Raw genomic sequence first — 20126 nt, 5'->3', positions numbered from 1 at the left:
ATATCAAGAATCTAAAAAAATACCCAAAGCTTTTAACCCAGTACTGAACCTAAACATTTACCGGGCAAAGACATTAAACATAAGAATTCTTAAAAAAAAAATGTGAAAACTTAAATTTTTACCAGTAAAAGGATGCCACACAGCAATTTAGTGAAGCCCTAAGTAACATACACAGAATACTAAAGGATTATTAAGAGCATTAAATGAAGAAACATCTGTAATATCATGGCAAGTGTTTCTGATGGGCGTTTTAAAAAGCGGGACACAAACTTTTTATATGCAGTAAAAGTTCAACTATGTGGAACAGCAGCAAAAAATGACAAAGAAAAAAGATGGGAAAAATTTAACAGAGCTTATTTTTGATGAGTAAGACTTTATGGATTTTTCATTTTCTACTTTTCCACATCTTCTAAAATATCCATTATGAACATGAACTACCTTTATAATATTAAATTTTTTAAAAACCCTATGAGAAATAATCTGTATAAATGTATCCAAGTGAATCTTGAAAATGATACAAAAGTCAATGACAAAATGACAGGCTTTTAGTTTCTCTCATTGGGGACCAAGCCCAGGGGCTGCCACAGCTAGGCAAATGTTCTACTATCAGCACAGGCTTTTAAAGAAATGGTGATGGAGCAAATGGACACCCATAAGGGGTGGGGAGAAGCTTTGACTTCAACCTATCACTTTCTACAAAAATTAACTCAAAAGACATCATAGACTTAGATATAAAACATGAAATCATAAAACTTTTAGAAAAAACACAGACAGCCATCAGGGTCTAGGGTTAGGTGAGTGCTTCTTGGATTTGATATCAAAAGTACAATGTACAGAAGGAAAAAAATAATAAACTGGACCTTGTCAAAAAAACACTTTTGTTTTCTAATCGACCCTGCTAAAAGGATGAAAAGATAAGCTACAGACTGAGAGAAACATTTGCAAAACATCTGATAAGGGACTAGTATATAGACTACCTTAAGAACTCTGAAATAACAACAGTTAGGAAAGAATCCAATCAGAAAATGGGCAAAAGACATGAACAGACATTTCACCAAAGAGAGTATTATGGCAAATAACTACATGAAAATATGCTTAACATTATTAACAAGTTCAGAAATGCAAGTTCAAGCCTTAATGAAACATAATTATACATGTTAGAATAACTAAAATAAAGACAGGCACTATGGCGCATGTCTATAATCCCAGCAGCTTGGGAGGCTGATGCAGGAGGACTGTGAGTTCAAACCCAGCCTCAGCAATTTAGTGAGGCCCTAAGTAACTCAGTTAGACCCTGTCTCTAAATAAATACAAAAAATAGCTGGAAATGTGGCTCAGTGGTTAAGTGGCCCTGATTTCAATCCCCGGAACCAAAAAAAAAAAGAAAAGAAAAGTAGCTAAGATAAAAAATAGTAACAACATCAAACACTGGTGAAGATGCAGATAACTGGATCACCACTCATACTTCGCTGGGGGACATAAAGTGGTACAGCCATTCTGGGAAATTGGTTGTTTCTATTCAGTCTACACAACTAAAAATGCTTGTTATTCATATATGTTTGTGCATATTTTTAAAAGTTAGATAGTTTTTAATGAAAAATTTTGAGATAATTGTAGATTGACAATGCAGGCAGCTGAGCAAAGTGAAACAATTTCCAAAGTGCCCCTGGGCAATCAGGTACCCCTAGGGTTCGGCTCAAAGTTTTACTTTTACTCCCTAGAGCCTGAGAGGGTGTGGTCTTGCCAATTCCTAGGATGCCCACAAGCCACGTTTCTTATTGTCTCTGCTTAAAGTATTTAGCATCTTTAGTGTCTGTATTATCCACTTTTACTCATACTTTTCTGGCCAAACTGCAAGTTTTTCAAGTCTTTCTGATTTATTTTGTTTTTATTTCAAGTTGCCTGTTCCTAGAACTTTCTCAAGTTAATTTAGGTAGTAAATCTGTATTATTCAGCAGAGGACTCAACAAAAAAGAAAATGATCATCCAAACAATTCCCAGAACAATCATGTGTAAGACTATTACATTCTGAAGCAGCTGCTCATGGATGGGATATAGAGGGGATTGTCAATGGGAGAACAGGTCTCCTACCGGGGCACACTTCTTTTGTCCAAAAGTAAGAGGGAAAAAAATGGTATTGTTTTAGAAATGATAAAATGTTGTAGTAGCATGTTTCATAGTCCAAATGGGTAAATTTTCAAGTTTTGTAAGTTAGACACGATGTAAGAAGTGGAGCTTGGCATGTGGTCAACTGTTGCTTTGGAGAAACTGGTCACATAAGAATGTATCCCAAAGACTCTGTAGTAAAGCCACACAGCAGAAATAAATTCTTTCTTATTCTCACGATAATTTTCTTATTTTGAAAGGCTATGTCACTTACTTCCTTAGCCACTTGTTTCCCCTCATTCACAGTCAGTTCTTATTGTGGTGTCACAGTCAGATACCACATTGACATTTGTTAAAGCAAAATTCTTTCCATATATATATATATTTTTTTTTCTTTCTTCCTTTCTTTTTTTTTTTTTTCTTCTTGAGACAGTCTTCTTGTGTTGCCCAGGCTAATGTTGGGCTTGTGCACCCAAGTGATCCTCCAGCCTCAACCTCCTGAATAACTGGGATTATAGGAATCAGTCATCACATCCAGCTTAAAGTGAAATTCTTATGGTTGGTATTTAACTTCAAACACTGTACAATTACTTAATTGAAGCTATTCTTTCTCCAATGATGAAAATGTCTGTAACCATCTGATATGGAAGCCACCAGGCACATATGGCTGAGGCCTTGTGGCTCATGTGACCGAAGAGTGAATTTTTATTTAAATAGCCACTTGTTACTATGGTACTGAATAGCATATGCCAAAAAGACTCTTTCTCCTTATAAATGCCCCTATTTCACCCTTGTTTTTGTTAGCATTCTGCATTTAAAACAAAATTAACCATGTCATTAGTATGATTAAGGAGAGCTAATGATTCTTTCAGAATATAATCCTTACCATTTCTGTTGCTATAACCCTGGTTCAATCCACAATCACATCTATCAAAACTACACCTAGCCTAGGAGGCAATCAGCCTGCCTTCACCCTTGTATTCCAAAGTACACATAGCAACCGCTGATGGCTTCCTACTGTAAATAATGAAGTTCAAATGCTGCAGCATCATCTACAGGGCCTCACAGGGCCATGGCCCCAGCTATGTTTGGATCTTAGCTGTAACCCTTTAGACCTCCCTTTCACTCAGGCAGCCTGAGCACTACAGACCTCTCCTAGAACACTCCAGTCCTAGTTCAGCTGGCAGATTCAGAGAGCCCTCCCTAATCTGCATAGCAGAGGCTGCATTCCACCCATGCTTCCAGCTTTCCCCTCATTCCTGCACTCCCTTACCCACCATCACTGTATTTACCTATGTATTCACCCACAGGCCTTCTCCTTTACTAATTATGCTCTGTGAGGACAGAGCCTCACTTGGAGCTTCCGAGCCTCAGAACAGTGCTGGCAGAAGGTAGGTACTCAAATTGCTGAATGAGTGAAAAAAATCTCCCTCCCTTTGGTTATTCTGTCTCTTGTTATCTCTAACAATTTCTCTACACTGGATATTTCTGAAAGCACACAAATAGCCCTCCTTCAAAATGCCTCCTTCGAAACACATCCTTCAGCTTAGTTCTCTTTCTCTGCTACCTTTCAGAGCCCAAATCACATGGGGTTAGCCTCTATTCTCTTCCCCGCTGTTATGGTTTAGATGTGAGGTGCCCCTCTAAAGCTCACATGTGAGACAATGCAAGAAAGTTTGGAGGAATGATTGGATTATATCCCTAGCCTAATCAGTGAGTTAATTCTTGATGGGACTAACTAAAGTGGTAGGGTGTGGCTGGAGGATGTGGGAATTGGGCATGGTTTGGGGTATATATTTGTATCTGGAGAGTGAAGTTTCTCTCTCTGCTTCTTGATTACCATGATGTAAGCTGCTTCCCTCTGCCTCACACCCCTCCATGATACTCAGCCTCATCCTGAACCCAAGAAATGAAGCCAGCCTTCTATGGACTAAGACTTCTGAAACTGTGGGCTCTCAACTTTCCTTCCTCTATAGTTGTTCTGGTCAGATCCTTTAGTCACAGCAGCAAAAAAGCTGAGTAAAACACCCTCATCACATGAATAAAACTGCTCAGATCAAGGCTATGGTGTCAGACGCAAAGACAAGCTCTGGCTTCATCCTGACCTGACTGTATTCCACAAAATTTCTCATTTCCTTCTTGACTGTCTTCTACTGATCCCCAAGCCCCATTTTCCTGATTTTCTTCTACCTCTCCAGCAGCTTCTCTGTTGATCCTCCTCCTGGCATGTGATGAAATATGTTCCTCTGTGTTTGCGATGGAACTCACTTGTTTACTCCCTCCCTAAGTAAGATGTCTCAATGATTTAACACCGATAATCTTTAGGCTAACTACCAAATTTATTCCATCTTAAAACACAGTTGTTCACATTGCTCCTATGTTTAAAGTTCACCCAGATGTTTACCTGTACGCATAAGTGGGTTTTGCTTCTGTGATTTTTTTTGGCTTGGTTATCCCCCTGGAATGTAACCTCCATAAGGACAGGAGTTACTTATGTCTGTTGTCTTCACTTTTGCATAAGTCTGGCACAGAGGGATGGCAAAAAACAGTGACTTCATTACCCCATGGTCAGTCATGGTCCAGTCAATCAATATGAAAGAATCCAAGATAGGGAACATCTGGGACTGTCCTTTTCAGGTTAGGAGCCCATGGTGTATTTACCTTAGAAAACCCTGGGAAATGGTAAATTCTACAATTACATGTCTCAGAAGAAAAAATGTCCCGTTCCTTGTCTGACAATACTAATGCTTTCTCTATGCTACAGAATCCATCCCCCACTCCACTCTGCCGTTTACTCCATCAGTGATATGCCACTCTACTATTCTCCCTTTTTTTTTTGTTAGGTCTCTCCTCTGCAGAAAAATGTTTAAATCTTACCTCAGACTAATATCTACAGAATTCAAATAACCAACTCTCTTCAGTTCCTAGATTTCTCTTTACCGACTCTCTTACCATCTCTTCACCTCCAAAGCAAAATCCCAAAGAGTACCCCAGGTTCATCCGGGTTTCTTGATATCCTGTTCCTCCCACAGCAATGTGTTCTGCCTGCTGATTCCCAAGGCTCGTGCGGAACACCAGAACAAACACTTAACAGTATCTCCTGACTGACCAGCACACCATTCACCCTAGTCTAGAGTCTTTCAGGCTCCCTTTGCTCTTTCCTTAAACCTCAACAACCCAGAGTTTCTGCCATGTGAGGTCACCAATGATAGATAGATATGTTTTACAATTTCCCAGGACTTAGTACAATGCATGGCAGAGTAGACATAATAAATATTTATGGACTGAGTCAACTTGGGAGTTTTATTTCATATTGTATTACCTGCAGTTTCCTCCAACCTCTGCAAAGTTTATTACACTACTGAGTGCATAAGTTGTTTTTTTAATCTCCTTGGGAAAGCATCCAAGGAGGCAGAATTTTGTAGTGAAAAAGCCAGGCTTGTAAGTAGACAGATCTGGATTAAAAAGAACCTTAATACTAATTAACTAGTTACTTAACTAAAACTAATTAATTAATCACATCTTTGGGCACACAAACCTTAATAAGCTTAGGTTTCTAATACTGTGAAACTGGAATAATATTCACCTCGAATATTATTCCATTATTACATGAGATCACATCAAACATATGAGATGATTACAGTTGTGTTTTCTATAATCACATCACCTCCTGTGAAGCATTCCTCATTTGATCTCAGAAGAGTAAGATACGCTCTTCCACACTACATTTCCACATTAACCCATGATTCTATTATAGTATCATGAAATTATTTCATAATTTTGATTTTTAGTTGTCTGCACTCCCTGTAGTATCTGGCTACAGGGATTTCTGTCTCATTCAGTGGGAGAGTTCTTCATTGTTTGACTCTTCTGCATCCAAATTTCCTAGGTTAGAAGGTCAAAAGGCTAACTGAGAAAGCACACCTGAACCAACACCTAATAAAACTATTCAACATCCTTCCTGTTTATCACTAGTCACTATACCTTCAGTGAATGTCAATCTCTAGCTGATTCACTAGAACATCCAACAAACAACCTTTATGCAATTTATTCTTTATTCTAAGAAATGAGTCATAGTTCCAATTGCAACGTTTTATGAAAAAATATAAGACATTTATTTTCATATTTTTAAGGAAGATTTTCAAGAAAAGAGCTGCAAACCAGTCTTCCCTTGCTTTTATCTATCTATCTATCTATCTATCTATTTATTTATTTATTGGTAAAAACTTGATCTCTGTTTAAAATAGGTCTACTGTGAGTGGTCTTTGCTCAGGACCAATTATTTTGAGTCAACGAGTTCTTTTCCATTTGACATCTGTAATAGTCGATCAATATTGCTGTCTGTTTGATAAACTAGTGTAAGTCCAAGACAGATATTCAATATAGACATTTCATGCTATTCTGTTATCCCAAACTGACCTTTTAGGCTGGAAATCCTGGAGGCTAAGCCACATTCCAAACCCTACTGAAATCACAGATCCTTTGAAGATGGAAGGCACCCTTACAGAATTTTTTTTCTTCTCAAAGAATTTCATTCCGTAAAGCACTAACGACTGAATCTACAATTTTAGTAGCCCATCATTTATGTACATAACACTGTGCTCATTACCTTGGGCCTGGAAAAGTGGAGCCACAAAAGTTTAAAAAAATACTTCCTGGTCTTACATACTGCAATTTGGGAGCGTGCACATAAACACATATGTTCAATGAATTATGTAAGCTGGCTCTAGCCACAGCTTCCAGGGCCGTACTCATTTTTCTACTCACGTCAAACAAACTCAAAAAGAAGGGCTTTGCTTTATAAGCCTGAGAAAGTGAGAGAGAGCCACAACCATCCTATTTTGAACTAGTCCAAGTAGTCCTTTGCAAAAATTTTGCTTTTATTTTCTTCCTGGCAGTTATTGGAGAGACCTGCCCAGCTTGCTTCGAGGCTGTTTTGTCTCGCCTTTTAAAGCTCCAACCAACTCAGGAGTCTCCCACAGCCCGCGGCCGGGGACCCCCGGGTGGCAGTGCTTCCAGGGTCCCACCTGCGGCTCCCCGGCGCCCCGCCCCTGCCCGGCCAGGGCGCGGCCGCTTCCTCCCTCCTCCTCGCCCCAACCCCACCGCTCGCGCCGCCCTTCGGCTCCGGTTCTCGGAAAGGGGCGGGAGAGAAAAAGGGATACCTGAAGGTTGGCCCCAGCAGATGCCATGGCGGGGATCCAAAGTGGCTCTCTGAGGAGTAACGCGGGGCGAGAAGCGCCAACAGGGGCGAAGCCCGTGTAACAGCCGCAAACTTCGAGAGGCTGGGGCTCTCGGACCCAGAACAGCCGCCTCAGTTCGGGAACGAGCAAAACAACCCTCCACGCTCCTAGCCGCCGGACCCTCCTCACGATACTTCCGCAATCCCAAGCCCCCTCCGGGCTATGAACACACCTCCGACCGGAGCACGTCCGCTTTCGTCATCAGCACGCGCTCTCTCTAGTCACACTGTACGCGTCTCACTGCAGCCCGGGCCCTCGCGAGATGGGGAGAGGCAGCTTTGAAGCTGGACCTGGTCTGGCGGAAGTCAGGCGTGGCGCAGGCGCACTGCGACTCAGGCCTTCGGGCTGGCTGGCGTCCGAGAGAGCCGGAGAAGCGCCAGCGCGGGCTAGGTCTTTTTCTTCCTTCCTTGCTTCCTTCCTTCCTTCCTTTTTTCCCCCTCCCCCACCCCATATTCTTAAACTTTGCGATGAGTTTTTGGTTCATCTGACTCCTTTCTCGCCTTGTCACTCCGTGACGTCTGTGCGAAAATGGCATCTCATCTCCAAGACCTCCGGGGACTTTGGTCCGGAGTGTTTTCCTCGTTCCCATCGTTTCCTCGTCTGAAATGGGGCGCGCGTGGTACGCTCCTCCGGGTGACGGGGGACGCAGAGGTGATGGGCAGCAGCTGGAGGACAGGCGACTTTGCCCCAGTTACTGGTCGACCCCACTGACCCGGTTCAGCGTGTCGCTCGAGGAAGCCGTGGGGATAATTGGTATAAATACGGCATTTTGGCCGCTGCCCTGGAGCTTACCGTGTGGTGGGGGAGGCCGGCTCCGAACCTGTCTTGCAGAATGATCACCTGTACCAGTTATATTTACAAGGAAAGTTGTGGCTTCAGAGGTTACGACCTTGTGTGAGCACCTTGATCAGAGATTAATGGCAGAACTGCAATAAAGCCGTTTCCCGGCCTTTCGATTACACAAATCCCTCCTTTCTGTTTATGGTTAGGTTTCTCAAAGGAAAGCAAAATAGTTGTAATCACTCTGTCATTTTATTTCCCTCTCTTTCCTTATTTTTTTGGTAATCATCTGGCGTCTCCTAAATAAGTACTCACCTCCCCTTTTTAGTTGGTGTGATCACCAATCCTTGAAATCTCTCTTTTATAACTTCTTTATATAACTTCTCTATACCCCTTAGTATTTCCCCTTTCTACTCCTCAATACAGAATTTTCTGTCTGCCCATAGCTTCTCTCAATACAGTCTGCCCTTCTTACCCTCTTCCTGTGTTTCATCTGTCAATCAACTAGAAATGGCTTCAATCTAAATCTCTAGGCCTACCGTGTGGCCTGCTCAGCATTAATATTGCCTTTTAGAGATGGGGAGTGGTGGTGGTGTTTGTGTTTTTTTGTATGTGTTTTGTGGTACTGGAGATTTAAACCAGGGACCCTCTACCTCTGAGATATACCTTCCGCCCTCTTAATTTCCATTTTGAAATGGTCTTGGTAAAGTTGCCCAGGCTGGCATTGAATTTAAGGACTCCTGAATCAGCCTCTTGAGTATCTGGGATTACACATGTGGGCCACTGTCCCTGCCTTCTGAGCTCTGTTTTACAGGGTTTTTCTTGGAGACAAATTCAACACACTCAAAACCAAATTAATTTCTTACAGCCCAAATGTCCTCCTCTGGTTTCTCATTCTTAGAATGCTTTCACCAAATCTGTGTCATGCAGGCTCAGAACTCAAAGCTTCCTCTCAGCCCTCCATCTCAAGCCTTCCTTTACAGTAGGGACTTCAGCCCTTAATGAATGCGGGTACTTAGTAAATGTTTAATTATTATTAGGTGCTTAACTGAACTACTTAAAATCAGATACTGTTGAGGCCTGGGGACAAAAAGACGGTCAACATAGGTAATGAATGATTGGTTCAGAAGGATGGGGGCTGATTCAGGAGGAAATAAAATGTTACTACCTTCCGGACATTTCCCCCTTCACCTGTTGCCAAGGTGACCTACCTCCAGGGAATTGTTTCTGCAGGAGTTGTTTGTGAATGACCCCCTCCCACTCTCTTCCTTTTCCCACCCAATATCTCTCTGCCTTTTGGCCCACCTTTGGCAGGATGTGGGAGCGGGGACAGAGCATGAGAACAAAGGAAATCTGAAATGTATAAAAGGGGCAGAATACCCCACTTACTCAGACACCCAGTTCTGTGGCCCCCTTCTCTGTCAAGTCTACCTCTGTTGTGTCCTTTAAATAAACTTGCTTTATATCCTTGCCTCGGAGTTTCATGGATGTTCAGTCTTCAACATCTGGGGAAATGGGACTTGGCCCTGATTGATTCACATCATTGGTATCACTGGTTCTTTAATGACTATCAAATGAAACTGATTTTGCCTGAAAATACAACCAGACTCTGACTTACCTTTCAATTCAAACCCCCCTCCACCCTTTTGTGTGTGTTGGGGATTGAACCGAGGGCCCCTTGCATGCTAACCATGTCTCTACCACAGAGCTAGCTTCAGGCCCTCAATCCCTAAATCTTTACCAAAACTAAACACAAGTGCCAGGCATCAGAAAATATGATGATGTATGGTCCTTGCCATTTGAGAGTTTAAAAATCAGTGGAAGACACAGAATAGTTTAAAAAAGAAGAATTCATTGACTGTTAATGAGTACTACCATAAGCAAGTCTATTTTAGATATTGGATATGAACCAGTCAAAATCCCCTGTCACCATGAAGGTCATGTTGTTATGACATACCCCAACCCCATTGCGGTGAAGAGGACACATCTGTTCTGTGTTGTTCTCCCCCCAAATCTATAACCTCAGTCTAATCATGAGAAAAAGGAAAAACTGCTTTGGGGATTTGTCTACTTCTACAATTTATCTGAACTATTCTCTTAAAAAATATCAAGTTCATGAAAGAAGGAGCAAGATAAAAAAAAATGTGGCATATATACACAATGGAATATTACTCAGCAATAAAAGAGAATAAAATCATGGCATTTGCAGGTAAATGGATGCTGTTGGAGAAGATAATGCTAAGTGAAGTTAGCCAATCCCCCCCAAAAAACCAAATGCCAAATGTTTTCTCTGCTATAAGGAGGCTGATTCATAGTGGGGTAGGGAGTGGGAGCATGAGAGGAATAGAGGAACTCTAGATAGGGAAGAGGGGTAGGAAGGGAAGGGAGGAGGCAGGGGGTTAGCAAGGATGGTGAAATGTGATATCATTATCCAAAGTACATGTATGAAGACACGAATTGGTGTGAACATACTTTATATACAGCCAGAGATATGAAAAATTGTGCTGTATGTGTGAAATAAGAATTGTAATGCATTCTGCTCATTTATTTTTAAAAAATCAATTTAAATTTTTTTTAATTTAACAAAAAAGGAGCAGTTGAACTGTCACAGACTAAGATCAAAAAAAAAAAAAAAATAACAATTGAATGCTGTATTGGATTCTGGATTAGACCCTGGAGCAGAAAAAGGAGATCAGTTGAAATACTGATAAAAATGAGAATAAAATCTGTAGTTTAGCTAATATTTTACACTAATGTTAATTTCTTAGTTTTAATGTCTGCACTGTGGTTATTTAAGATGTTAGTGGTAGGGGAAGTTACGTGAAGAGTATATGGGCACTCTTTATACACCTTTGCAACTCTTCTGTAAATATGGTGTTAAAATAAAAGTTATCTTTTTTAAAATTCCTGTTCTCTGGGGTGTTACATTCTAGTGGAATAGAAACTTTACCTTTTACATGTTTAAAATGTAAAGATGTTACAGGTATAAGAACTTTTGCATGTTACTGAATTCGGTGAGGAAGGGGGGTAAATGTCCCATTTTTACAAGTGAGGAAGTAGAACCTCAGAGATCAGGAGTTCCCCCCAACTAGCATGACAGAGCTGGAGTTTGAATACAGGATATCTGAATTACTTCCTTGGGAAACCTGAACTCATCACAATTTGGACCTCAAATTGCATTTGGATAATATATGCTGAGTGCCTAACACAGTGCCTGGCACACAGCAGGTATTTAAAAAATTGCTAGCCTCGTGACAGTGTTTTACCTTTCTAAATGGTAAAATCCCCAAGGTCTGAGACTTTACCTCACTTACTTTTGTCACTACCTCTGCTCCTACCCACCTCATACATGCTTAAATAGTCAAAGAATATATGCTTAAATAGTCAAAATTTGTTGAGTGAAATGAAACTTTCCTGCTTATGATCAAGGACTTTGGAAATGAGGGAGGTCAAAGGGGATCACAGTTAACATATGTGGATTCAGCCTTTGAAAGGGTCTCATATGCTGGGCTTGATGGCATAAGCCTGTAATCCCAGCAACTCCAAAGGCTGAGGCAGGAGGATCAAAAGTTAGAGGTCAGCCTCAGCAATTTAGAACTTGTCTCAAAATAAAAATAAAACTACAGGGTTTCTCATGCAGACCATCCAAGACTGAATCCATCTCAGTCTTCTGGGCCATTTGAAACGCAGTGTGCACCATAAGGCCCTGACGATGCCCTGCACAGCTACCCATGTGCTCCCAGAAGTCAGGTCTCTTCTTGTTGCATTGCTAGCTCCTCCATGACCTGGAGTGCAACTCTCAGGAAGGCCAAGTGCTGACAGAACTGGTGTGTGAAAGAGGTGACTCACAGGCAGTTATCAGGCCGGAAACCTGTTGGGCCACCTCAGGTGGCACACCTTTCTGGAGGTGCTGGTTGCCCTGAGGCCCCGCCCTTTCTCCCTCAATGCTCTTCAACATTTTATTCACATGAAGCCACATCGAGCTTGTGAAGTGAGAAGTGGACTCGGGAATTAACCCATCAACGTCAATCAGTCACGGGACAAGGGTGTGGGGACCAGGCTGGCATTCGTCATTGTCATTGTCACCTTACAGGGCAATACCACACAAGGCGGTCCTCAGAGAAGAAAGGAGGAGATTGCTGCCCTGAGGAAGTCTGTAGGGCCGCACTGTCACCCCCAGATTAGGGCACTGTGGCATGTCTGTCTCCCTCTCCGCTGCTTCCAGACTCTCTTCAGGGAAGGCTCAGACCTTCTTTTAAAGGGTCCTCCTTTCTAGTGGACTCTAAGTCAACTGACTACATCTGCAACACCCCTTCACTTCTGCCACGTGCTATTAGTTTGAAGGAAGTTACAGGTCCTGTCTACACTCAAGGGGAAGGGGATTGTCCAAGGACATGACTCACTGGGGCCACCTTAGGGTGTGCTCACCACAGTCATATAAAGGAGACAGGAGAAATTAATACTCTTAACGTAAGAGACTTGCGTGAGATTTTTGTATTCTGAATACAGTGCTTATAAGCAACTGTAACATTTGTAGATATACAGTTTGTTTTATGGAACTAAGACAATTATTGCATTAATTAAGATTTCAAAAATAGATTTAAAAATGGAGTGACTAATAACGGGTGCTTATAAGAAAGGCTTCATTGACACAGTGCTGTCCTAGTACGTCATATGGAAGAGAAGCACTCAGTATAGAAAAGAGGAATCAGTTCTCTGTCAGTTCTCTGATGCGGTTTGGATAGGCATCCTCCAAGGCCTGTGTGTTGAAGGCTTGGTCCCCAGTGTGGTGCTGTCGAGAGGCAGTGGCACTTCAAGAGGTGGGGCCTGGTGGGAGGTTTTTAAGTTGCTGGGGGAGCATCCTTGAAGAGGATAGTGGGACCCCATCTCTTTCTCTTCCTCTTTTTTGTTCCCTCTCCATGGGACATGCTCCCCACCATGATGTGCTTCCTTGCCACCAGCCCCAAAGCTATAGAACCAACTGACTGTGGACAGAAACTCCAAATCTGGGAAGCAAAAGAAACCGTTTATTTTTATGAGTTGGTTATCAGGTAGATGTTACAGTAACAAATTGGACTAACGTACTTAACTTCAGACCACATCCACCCATATGGATCCCAGTGGCAAAACTCCCCTGGACTTTGAAGCTCCTGTTGTCCACCAAGCACTCTTCTCCAGAGTGACTCCTTTCAATTGTCTTTAGAACAAGCAAAACCCTCCATGATCTCCACCACTAAGTCAGCACAGAGATCTGGTGTGAGGAATTAGGGTGGAATCATTTTTAGTCTAAAACATAACCTCTCCATCTCAGGGATTAGTTTCTGGAGAAGGACCCAGGAGAATTTAAATTCTATCTTAGGATGTCTCCCGGCACTGAAAGGCATAATCTCCTAGACAGCAACAGTATCATCATCAAGTGAATGACTCTCCTGATGAGCTAATTGTTATCTAAGTGAATATTTTCCCAGGAACTACATTGTACAGTAGTTGTGCACTGTCCCATTTGATTGCTAAATCATGTCAATATGACAACAAGATTAAGCAGAAATAAAATGAATACTTTGTAAGAGTAGCAGTTATACACTGTGCCAGAGAGGATGCAACTCTGGTATCTGTTTAAGAGTGTTTTTCCGGTCTGCAAGCAGTGTAAATGCTCCCTTTCATCTTTTTTAGAAGCTCATTTCTAGCTACGTCAAGCAAATCTTTTTCAAGACCCTGAGTTTTGCTGTCATCTATCTTTTTTATTTTTATTTTTTAAAGAGAGAGAGAGAGTTTTTTTTAATGTTTATTTTTAGTTTTTGGCAGACACAACATCTTTGTTTATATGTGGTGCTGAGGATCGAACCCGGGCCGCACGCATGCCAGGCGAGCGGGCTACCGCTTGAGCCACATCCCCAGCCCTGTCATCTATCTTTTTGAGGTGCATCAATATATGTCATTTCTTGATACTAAAAATGTTTTTAATATTTTATTTTTTAGCTGTAGCTGGACACTATACCCTTATTTTATTTATTTTGTTTTATATGGTGCTAAGGATCGAAACCAGGGCCTTGCATGTGCTAGGCAAGCGCTTTACCACTGAGCCACAACCCCAGCCCCTAAAAACATTTTTAAACAATGTAACTGTGCCAGGAAAATAAACTAAGTTGGTTGTGGTTGTGCACATGACATTTAGAGAAGGCTGGTTTTTTAATGCGCTAAACTTTTAGTAAATGGCCCTTTGGTAAATTTTTGAGTGAGTGTAGTACTTGAGGTAGAGGGAGGTGTGGAGACAGAGCTGGCCACTCCTGAAGAAGAGATCAACCTGAATAAAACCTTAAGATTGAAATTCATCAGGTAGCTTTCTTCTTTGTGATTTATTCATTTCTCTATTTTGTATTTCAAGACAGATTTGAAAATGATCTATTTCAATGTTCTAACTAGGTATGAAATTCAGTACTCCTGTTCCTACTGTAGTTGTAATTGTGTTGGGTTTAGGATCAAAACATATGGAAAGGAATTCTTACTTATATGTGTAAGTAGATGTAAACCCTGGGAATCTAAGGAAAGATCGTAGATTTAGTGACACAGCTGTGCCTGAGCCAATAATAATTTTCAATCACTTAACGGGTGCTAATCGAGATTCTATCAGGTATGCCGCACTTGAATTTAATATTTAAAAAAAATCCCAAAGAGAGATCACATATGGTCCCTTCTTTCTGGAAATCTCTAAGACAGTTGAAAAATAAAGCAGATACAAACAGAAATTATTGATAAAGACAATATACAACTGAGGAGTTAAAAACAAGTGCAGAGACACATTGGCTAAAGTGATTCTAGAAAAGGTAGGGCCTGAACTGCACCTTGTGGGGAAACTAGAGACCACAAAGGAACTTACTTGTGGGTATAAAGAGAGTCAGTGCTACTGGGGAGAGCTGCCTTTTCATATTATTCAAATTGTAATTACAAAATGGAAGTCTTGAAAGGCCAAATGTTTATTCATAATCTTGGCCAAAGTCCACCTTGGAAAACTAAGGAGAAGTTAAAAACCACAGCCAATTCAATTATTTAATTTCACTGTATTAAAGTTCCAGGTTGCCAAATGATCTCATTACCAAATTATATCCTAAGGTCATCCTGGGAAAATAAGCTATGCTATGCCAGACAAATGATTCCCAAGGGCAATTCCTCGCCAGTGATATTTCTAAGTTGCAAAATGGCTGTTTTTCATTGGAAAATTCCATTCTCTGCCCTTGGTCCTCCTAGAGAATTCTATCGCTTAACAAACCCAGCATCATGAAGCACTGGGCCAAACAGTATCACACAGAATGTTCAGTAACATGAGTGACAACTAGTAGCCATCCAAAAGGCAATTTTGTAATAGGCTTTGTGAAGAGGCGACTTGGGTCTGTGAGGACCGTGTGAGACGCGGCGGATCCCAGTGCTCATCACAAGTGATCAAGTCCTCTCTGCTTCTCAAAACATCGCAGTAATGAGATGTCATGCTTGGGAGCACTGCAAATAAAGACATGGAAAGACAAAAGTGTTTGGCTTTCCCTTTCCGTGTTTTAGGGCCTATTTTTTCAATGGTGGGGCTTTGTAGAAGCAAAAGGTTCAAGTTCCCTCTGAAAAGAGAAAGTGCATTACTCCTATCAAGGCAAGGAATACCCCTAAACAATGTCGTTTTATTGTTCCAGGGACAAGTGAGAAACTGCAGAAAATGGATATTACAAGAGCCCCCAAGGGGTAGATTCAGGTCAGAGGAAATCTATACCTTGGAGGGAGATGGAGACATTAGCTGATTTAGAAGTTGGATCTCTTCAAAGACCCCTGGAGTGTAAAGTATCATGTAATTGATCCAAGTGGCCAATATGTCAATCAACAAATCTAAATTGAGGTGACTATTGTATGAAAGACACCTAATCCTCCATGGTCCTTCTAAATTTCCCAAATGAAAAAAAAAAAAAAAGAGCAGCATTGTGCATTGATTGTCTAATTCAAGCATATTACCACACAAATTTATTTTACAACTGCCAACAGTGTCGTTGAGATTTAATTGTGCTGCATGTGCATGTTGCGGTCTGGTGGAAAGAGCTCTCTCTGGGCTTGGAGTCTTGATGTCCTAGGTCATAATCCTGACTTGCACTCAACAGCTTCGGTGACTTAGAGAGTTAGGGGTTTGGATAGAAGACAGTGTGAGTCAATCACAAGACCCCAGCTCTGTGCTCAGCTGGAACACTGTCTTGATTTTGGGCTTTGAGAAGATGATTCAGCTTCTCTTGTCTGAGTTTGCTTGTCAGTGAAGAGGTTGAGCTACATTTCCATCAAACTGCTTGCTGCTTTAAGCCAGTTGCTTGAAGCACAGCATAATTATACCACTCGACATTCCTATGGTGCTCAGAGGCGCAACTTTGCTTCTGTGCTTCTTCTTTTTTTTTTTTTAAACTACTTTCTTTTTCTTTCTTAAATGTTTTTAGTTGTAGAGAAACACAATACCTTTATTTTGTTTATTTAGTTTGTTATGTGGTGCTGGGGATTGAACCCAGTGCCTCACACATGCTAGGCAAGTGCTCTACCACTGAGCCACAACCCCACCCTGTGCCTGACTCTTGAGGCACTGATATAAAAGAGATTTTGAAGTGAGACCCAAGGACAGACACTTAACTACTCTGAAACTTAATTTTCTTATCTTTGAAACTGGACTAATAATTCCTCCTTTACATGGTTGCGCAAAGATGAGCGATAATGAACCACGGTGTCTGGCCTACAGTGGAAACTCAGTAGAAGGTGGTGTGTTTTATTTTTACCTCTATGAACTGCTTGATGCCAAGGTGTAGCATTATTCCTAAGGGAAAAGGAAATAGCCATCATAGCAATCTATCCCTTCTAGAAATCACTGTGGCAGGCACAGCAGAAAGCTACCTTTGTAATGAGACTGTCAGGTATGAAATTCTAGGAAAATTTACTAATGGACTGTAGTTGGAGTCCATTACTTTGCCAAGGTATTGGGTGCTATCGTTCTAACGTCTCTACTCAGATTTTGCTGTTAATTCTGACACATAACATCCAGGTTTCTGCAGGTGGCCAGGCCAGCCCCAATGGGCTCCAAGTCAGGGCCCTGATGCTGATTGAATGAAGTTTCTTTTCCACTTGACATTGTCCTCTATCATTCTTTCAGGCTCCCACTCATCACCTTTCCCAGCACATTCTGTCTCCATTGGTCCAAGTATCTGCATTTTTATCACATCGTGAGTGCTGTTGGGCGCTCCCTCTTTCAGCAAAACAGCGCAGCGTGGGTTTCTGCCATCCTTGGCCCCTTCTCTTCATCTCGGTGCGTAACACCAGCAATCCCTGAAAGAAGCAAAGTTGTAAACCTTTTACATTCTACACAATCATGCTTTCTTTGGGAATCAACTTCAAATAATTGATTTATTCTCTTTTGAGTGCCTATCATTTGCTATTCTCAGACCTGGAACTCATGGTTGGCTCTCTGAAAGCACGGTCCCTGTTTTGAAGTTTCCAAATGGTTCACATCTGGAGAAATAAACAATGTGTGCTGTGTGTGAGGAGGGTGAGCAGAGTGTTGCAGCAGCAGGAGGACGAGAGACTGCTCTGGGCTGAGCTGGGCTGGGCTGGGCTGGTCACTAGGAGGAACGACTAATGAGCTGTCTTTTCAGGGAAGGAGAGGAGAGGCTGGGCTCTGCAGAGGGGCAAAGGCAGGGGCCAAGGTATGAGAGCAGGATCATGCCAACTGCAGTGTTCATGCAGATTCTTCTCCATAGAACTTTTAAGGGAAGATTGTTTCCCAATCAGTTCGTTAGTTAATCTCTGCCGGGAACATTCCTTTTCAGTCCAACCTAGAGAAGATAAGTGTGCATCAGGTACTGAATGTGTTTGGCTACATCATTTGTCCCCGATCACTCTGATTTTATCCACAGTTAGGATCAGTATCCTGGGTTATTTTGAGGGCTGAGGTGGAGCACAGGCAGTTACTGGGCGGGAGGGAGCAGGTTGGCGATGAAATGGGGGATGCCATCTCTCCCTCGGCTTCACAAAGACCCATACGACATGGGGGTTGGGTCGTATTTATATCTATAGTTTCAAGATTCATTCACAAATTAATTCACATTTATGAAAATAAATCTAAGCATAGTAGATTAGTAGATTTCCTAATTCTTTGCAACTTTTGAAATATTTCTGTGATAAATTGAAAGAATTAAAAAATAATTTTAAAGATACTTTGTTAAATGAATTAGCACATAAAGGAGAAGGTTGTGGCTGGGGTTCTGGTGGGTTAGCTTCAAATCTCTACTCCCTGTTCAAGGGACCCCTGTCTTTTACTCTCCTAGGGCTGCTGTGGCCACATAACGTAAACTAGGTGGCTTCCAACAACAGAAATAGATTCCCTTACAGTTCTGGAGGCTGTCATCAGTGTCAGGTGACCTCTGTAGGCTCTAGAGAAGGGTCTGTCCTTGCCTCTTCTGTTTTCTGGGGGTTGCCTGCAATTTGTAGCCGACCCATTCCAATCCCTGCCTCCATCATTGATGCATCCTGTTCTTCTGTGTGTCTGAGTCTCTGTGGCCAAATTTCTTCTAAGGGCACCAGTCAGCAAGTGAGACCTGAATAGCAGCAATGTCCTTAAACAAATTCATGATCCAAATATTTCCAGAAAGTTCCAAGGAGAAGCAGGACCCGGGCACAATTAACTTTAAAGAGTAACTACCATTAAGAACATTAATTATGACAGGACATTAATATTGACTACCAAGTCACCCTTTGGTTGTAAATATTTTATACAAATGACAGAACAACTCTCCTTTATAAATATAGCAATTACAACAGGAGATTTTGGAATTTTATTCATCAATGTTTAAAAAATTGTGATTCAAACTGTTTAAGAAAAAATTTAAAAGAGGAGTTCAAATACTGTCATTCCTTTAAATGATTTTTTGGCTATGGGAACAGTTCCCCAATATTTGGTTCGTCTGTAAATTTTGGAGAATTTCTCTCACTCGATATTAATTAATTTCTTAGTTCAATTAACTCATCTGTTAATTAACAATCTCGAGTTGGCTTAAAAGAACCTATATCCCAAACAAGGGTAGGAAGAGATAATGTCTTAGTTTTCAGTCTTTGGTGTGGTAAGAGGTCCCCCTAGTGGTGATTCTCGGAAATTACGATTCTCTATCCTTGCTGAGGTCACAGGGATTCAGAAGCCAGCTATTTGTTTCAGCCCCATGAAAACCCCACTTGAGGTGGTGGCCTCAGGGCAGGGGCCTGTTAGGGAGCCACTGTGAAGTAAGTCTTGGCTCTCTGCTCTCTGGATGGAAATGAAGAATGCTTCTTTATAGAACAGTGTTGTTCAATAGAAAAGATGTGAGCACAATATGTAATTTAAAATTTTCTAGTGACCACATTAAGAAAAAAAGGAAAAACGAACCAAGTGAGGGGGATGGAGGTATAGTTCAGTGACAGAGTGCTTGCCTAGCACCACAAAAAGGGAAGAAAGAAACAAGTGAAATTCATTTCAACAGTGTATTTTTCCCAAATATTTAGATTTATTTCCCATGTATCCTGAATATTATCATTTTAGCATACAACTCATATAAAAATGAATGACATGATTTACATTCCACAGTGTGTATTTCCCCTGTGTAGCACATCTCAACAGGGACCAGCCACATTTCAGGTGCCCAGTAGCCTACGGGACTAGGCACGTCTCATTAGCTGTTCCACAATTTGCCATTCATATCTCAGGGTAACATCTCACCATTTGTCCAAAATCCACAGAGAAAGAGATCATCCGACATCAATAAATTGACCGGACCAAGAGGTTAGTGTGTCTTTGGGTCATTGCTATGGAGCACAAAGTGGGACCAAGGGTTCTGGAAGGTGGCTTGACATTACATACAGAGGTTCAATTGCTCAGGCTTCCAACCACAGTTATATTTCTGGGAATAGAAGCCGTGGAATATGAGCATGATCCTGGCTTTGGATGCTGCACACCCATTTACTGGGCTG

At 41.5% G+C, this 20126-nt stretch overlaps 1 protein-coding gene across 2 annotated transcripts in view; it reads right to left on the bottom strand.

The window, feature by feature from the left end:
• The window catches only part of Vps4b (vacuolar protein sorting 4 homolog B), a 32277-nt gene extending 24645 nt beyond the window's left edge, over window positions 1–7632 (bottom strand). Inside the window, exon 1 of one of the 2 annotated variants that reach the window (XM_076836592.1) lies at window positions 7269–7632. In XM_076836592.1, the coding sequence (XP_076692707.1) occupies window positions 7269–7295 (27 nt within the window). In that variant the 5' untranslated portion in view covers window positions 7296–7632. The remainder of the gene's footprint in view (window positions 1–7268) is intronic. The other variant, XM_076836591.1, reaches the window with a different exon arrangement.
• Between the last annotated feature and the right edge of the window lie 12494 nt (window positions 7633–20126).

Source organism: Callospermophilus lateralis, chromosome 17 (genome assembly GCF_048772815.1).
Source record: "Callospermophilus lateralis isolate mCalLat2 chromosome 17, mCalLat2.hap1, whole genome shotgun sequence".
Taxonomy (NCBI): domain Eukaryota; kingdom Metazoa; phylum Chordata; class Mammalia; order Rodentia; family Sciuridae; genus Callospermophilus; species Callospermophilus lateralis.
This window is presented reverse-complemented; position numbering and strand designations above follow the sequence as displayed.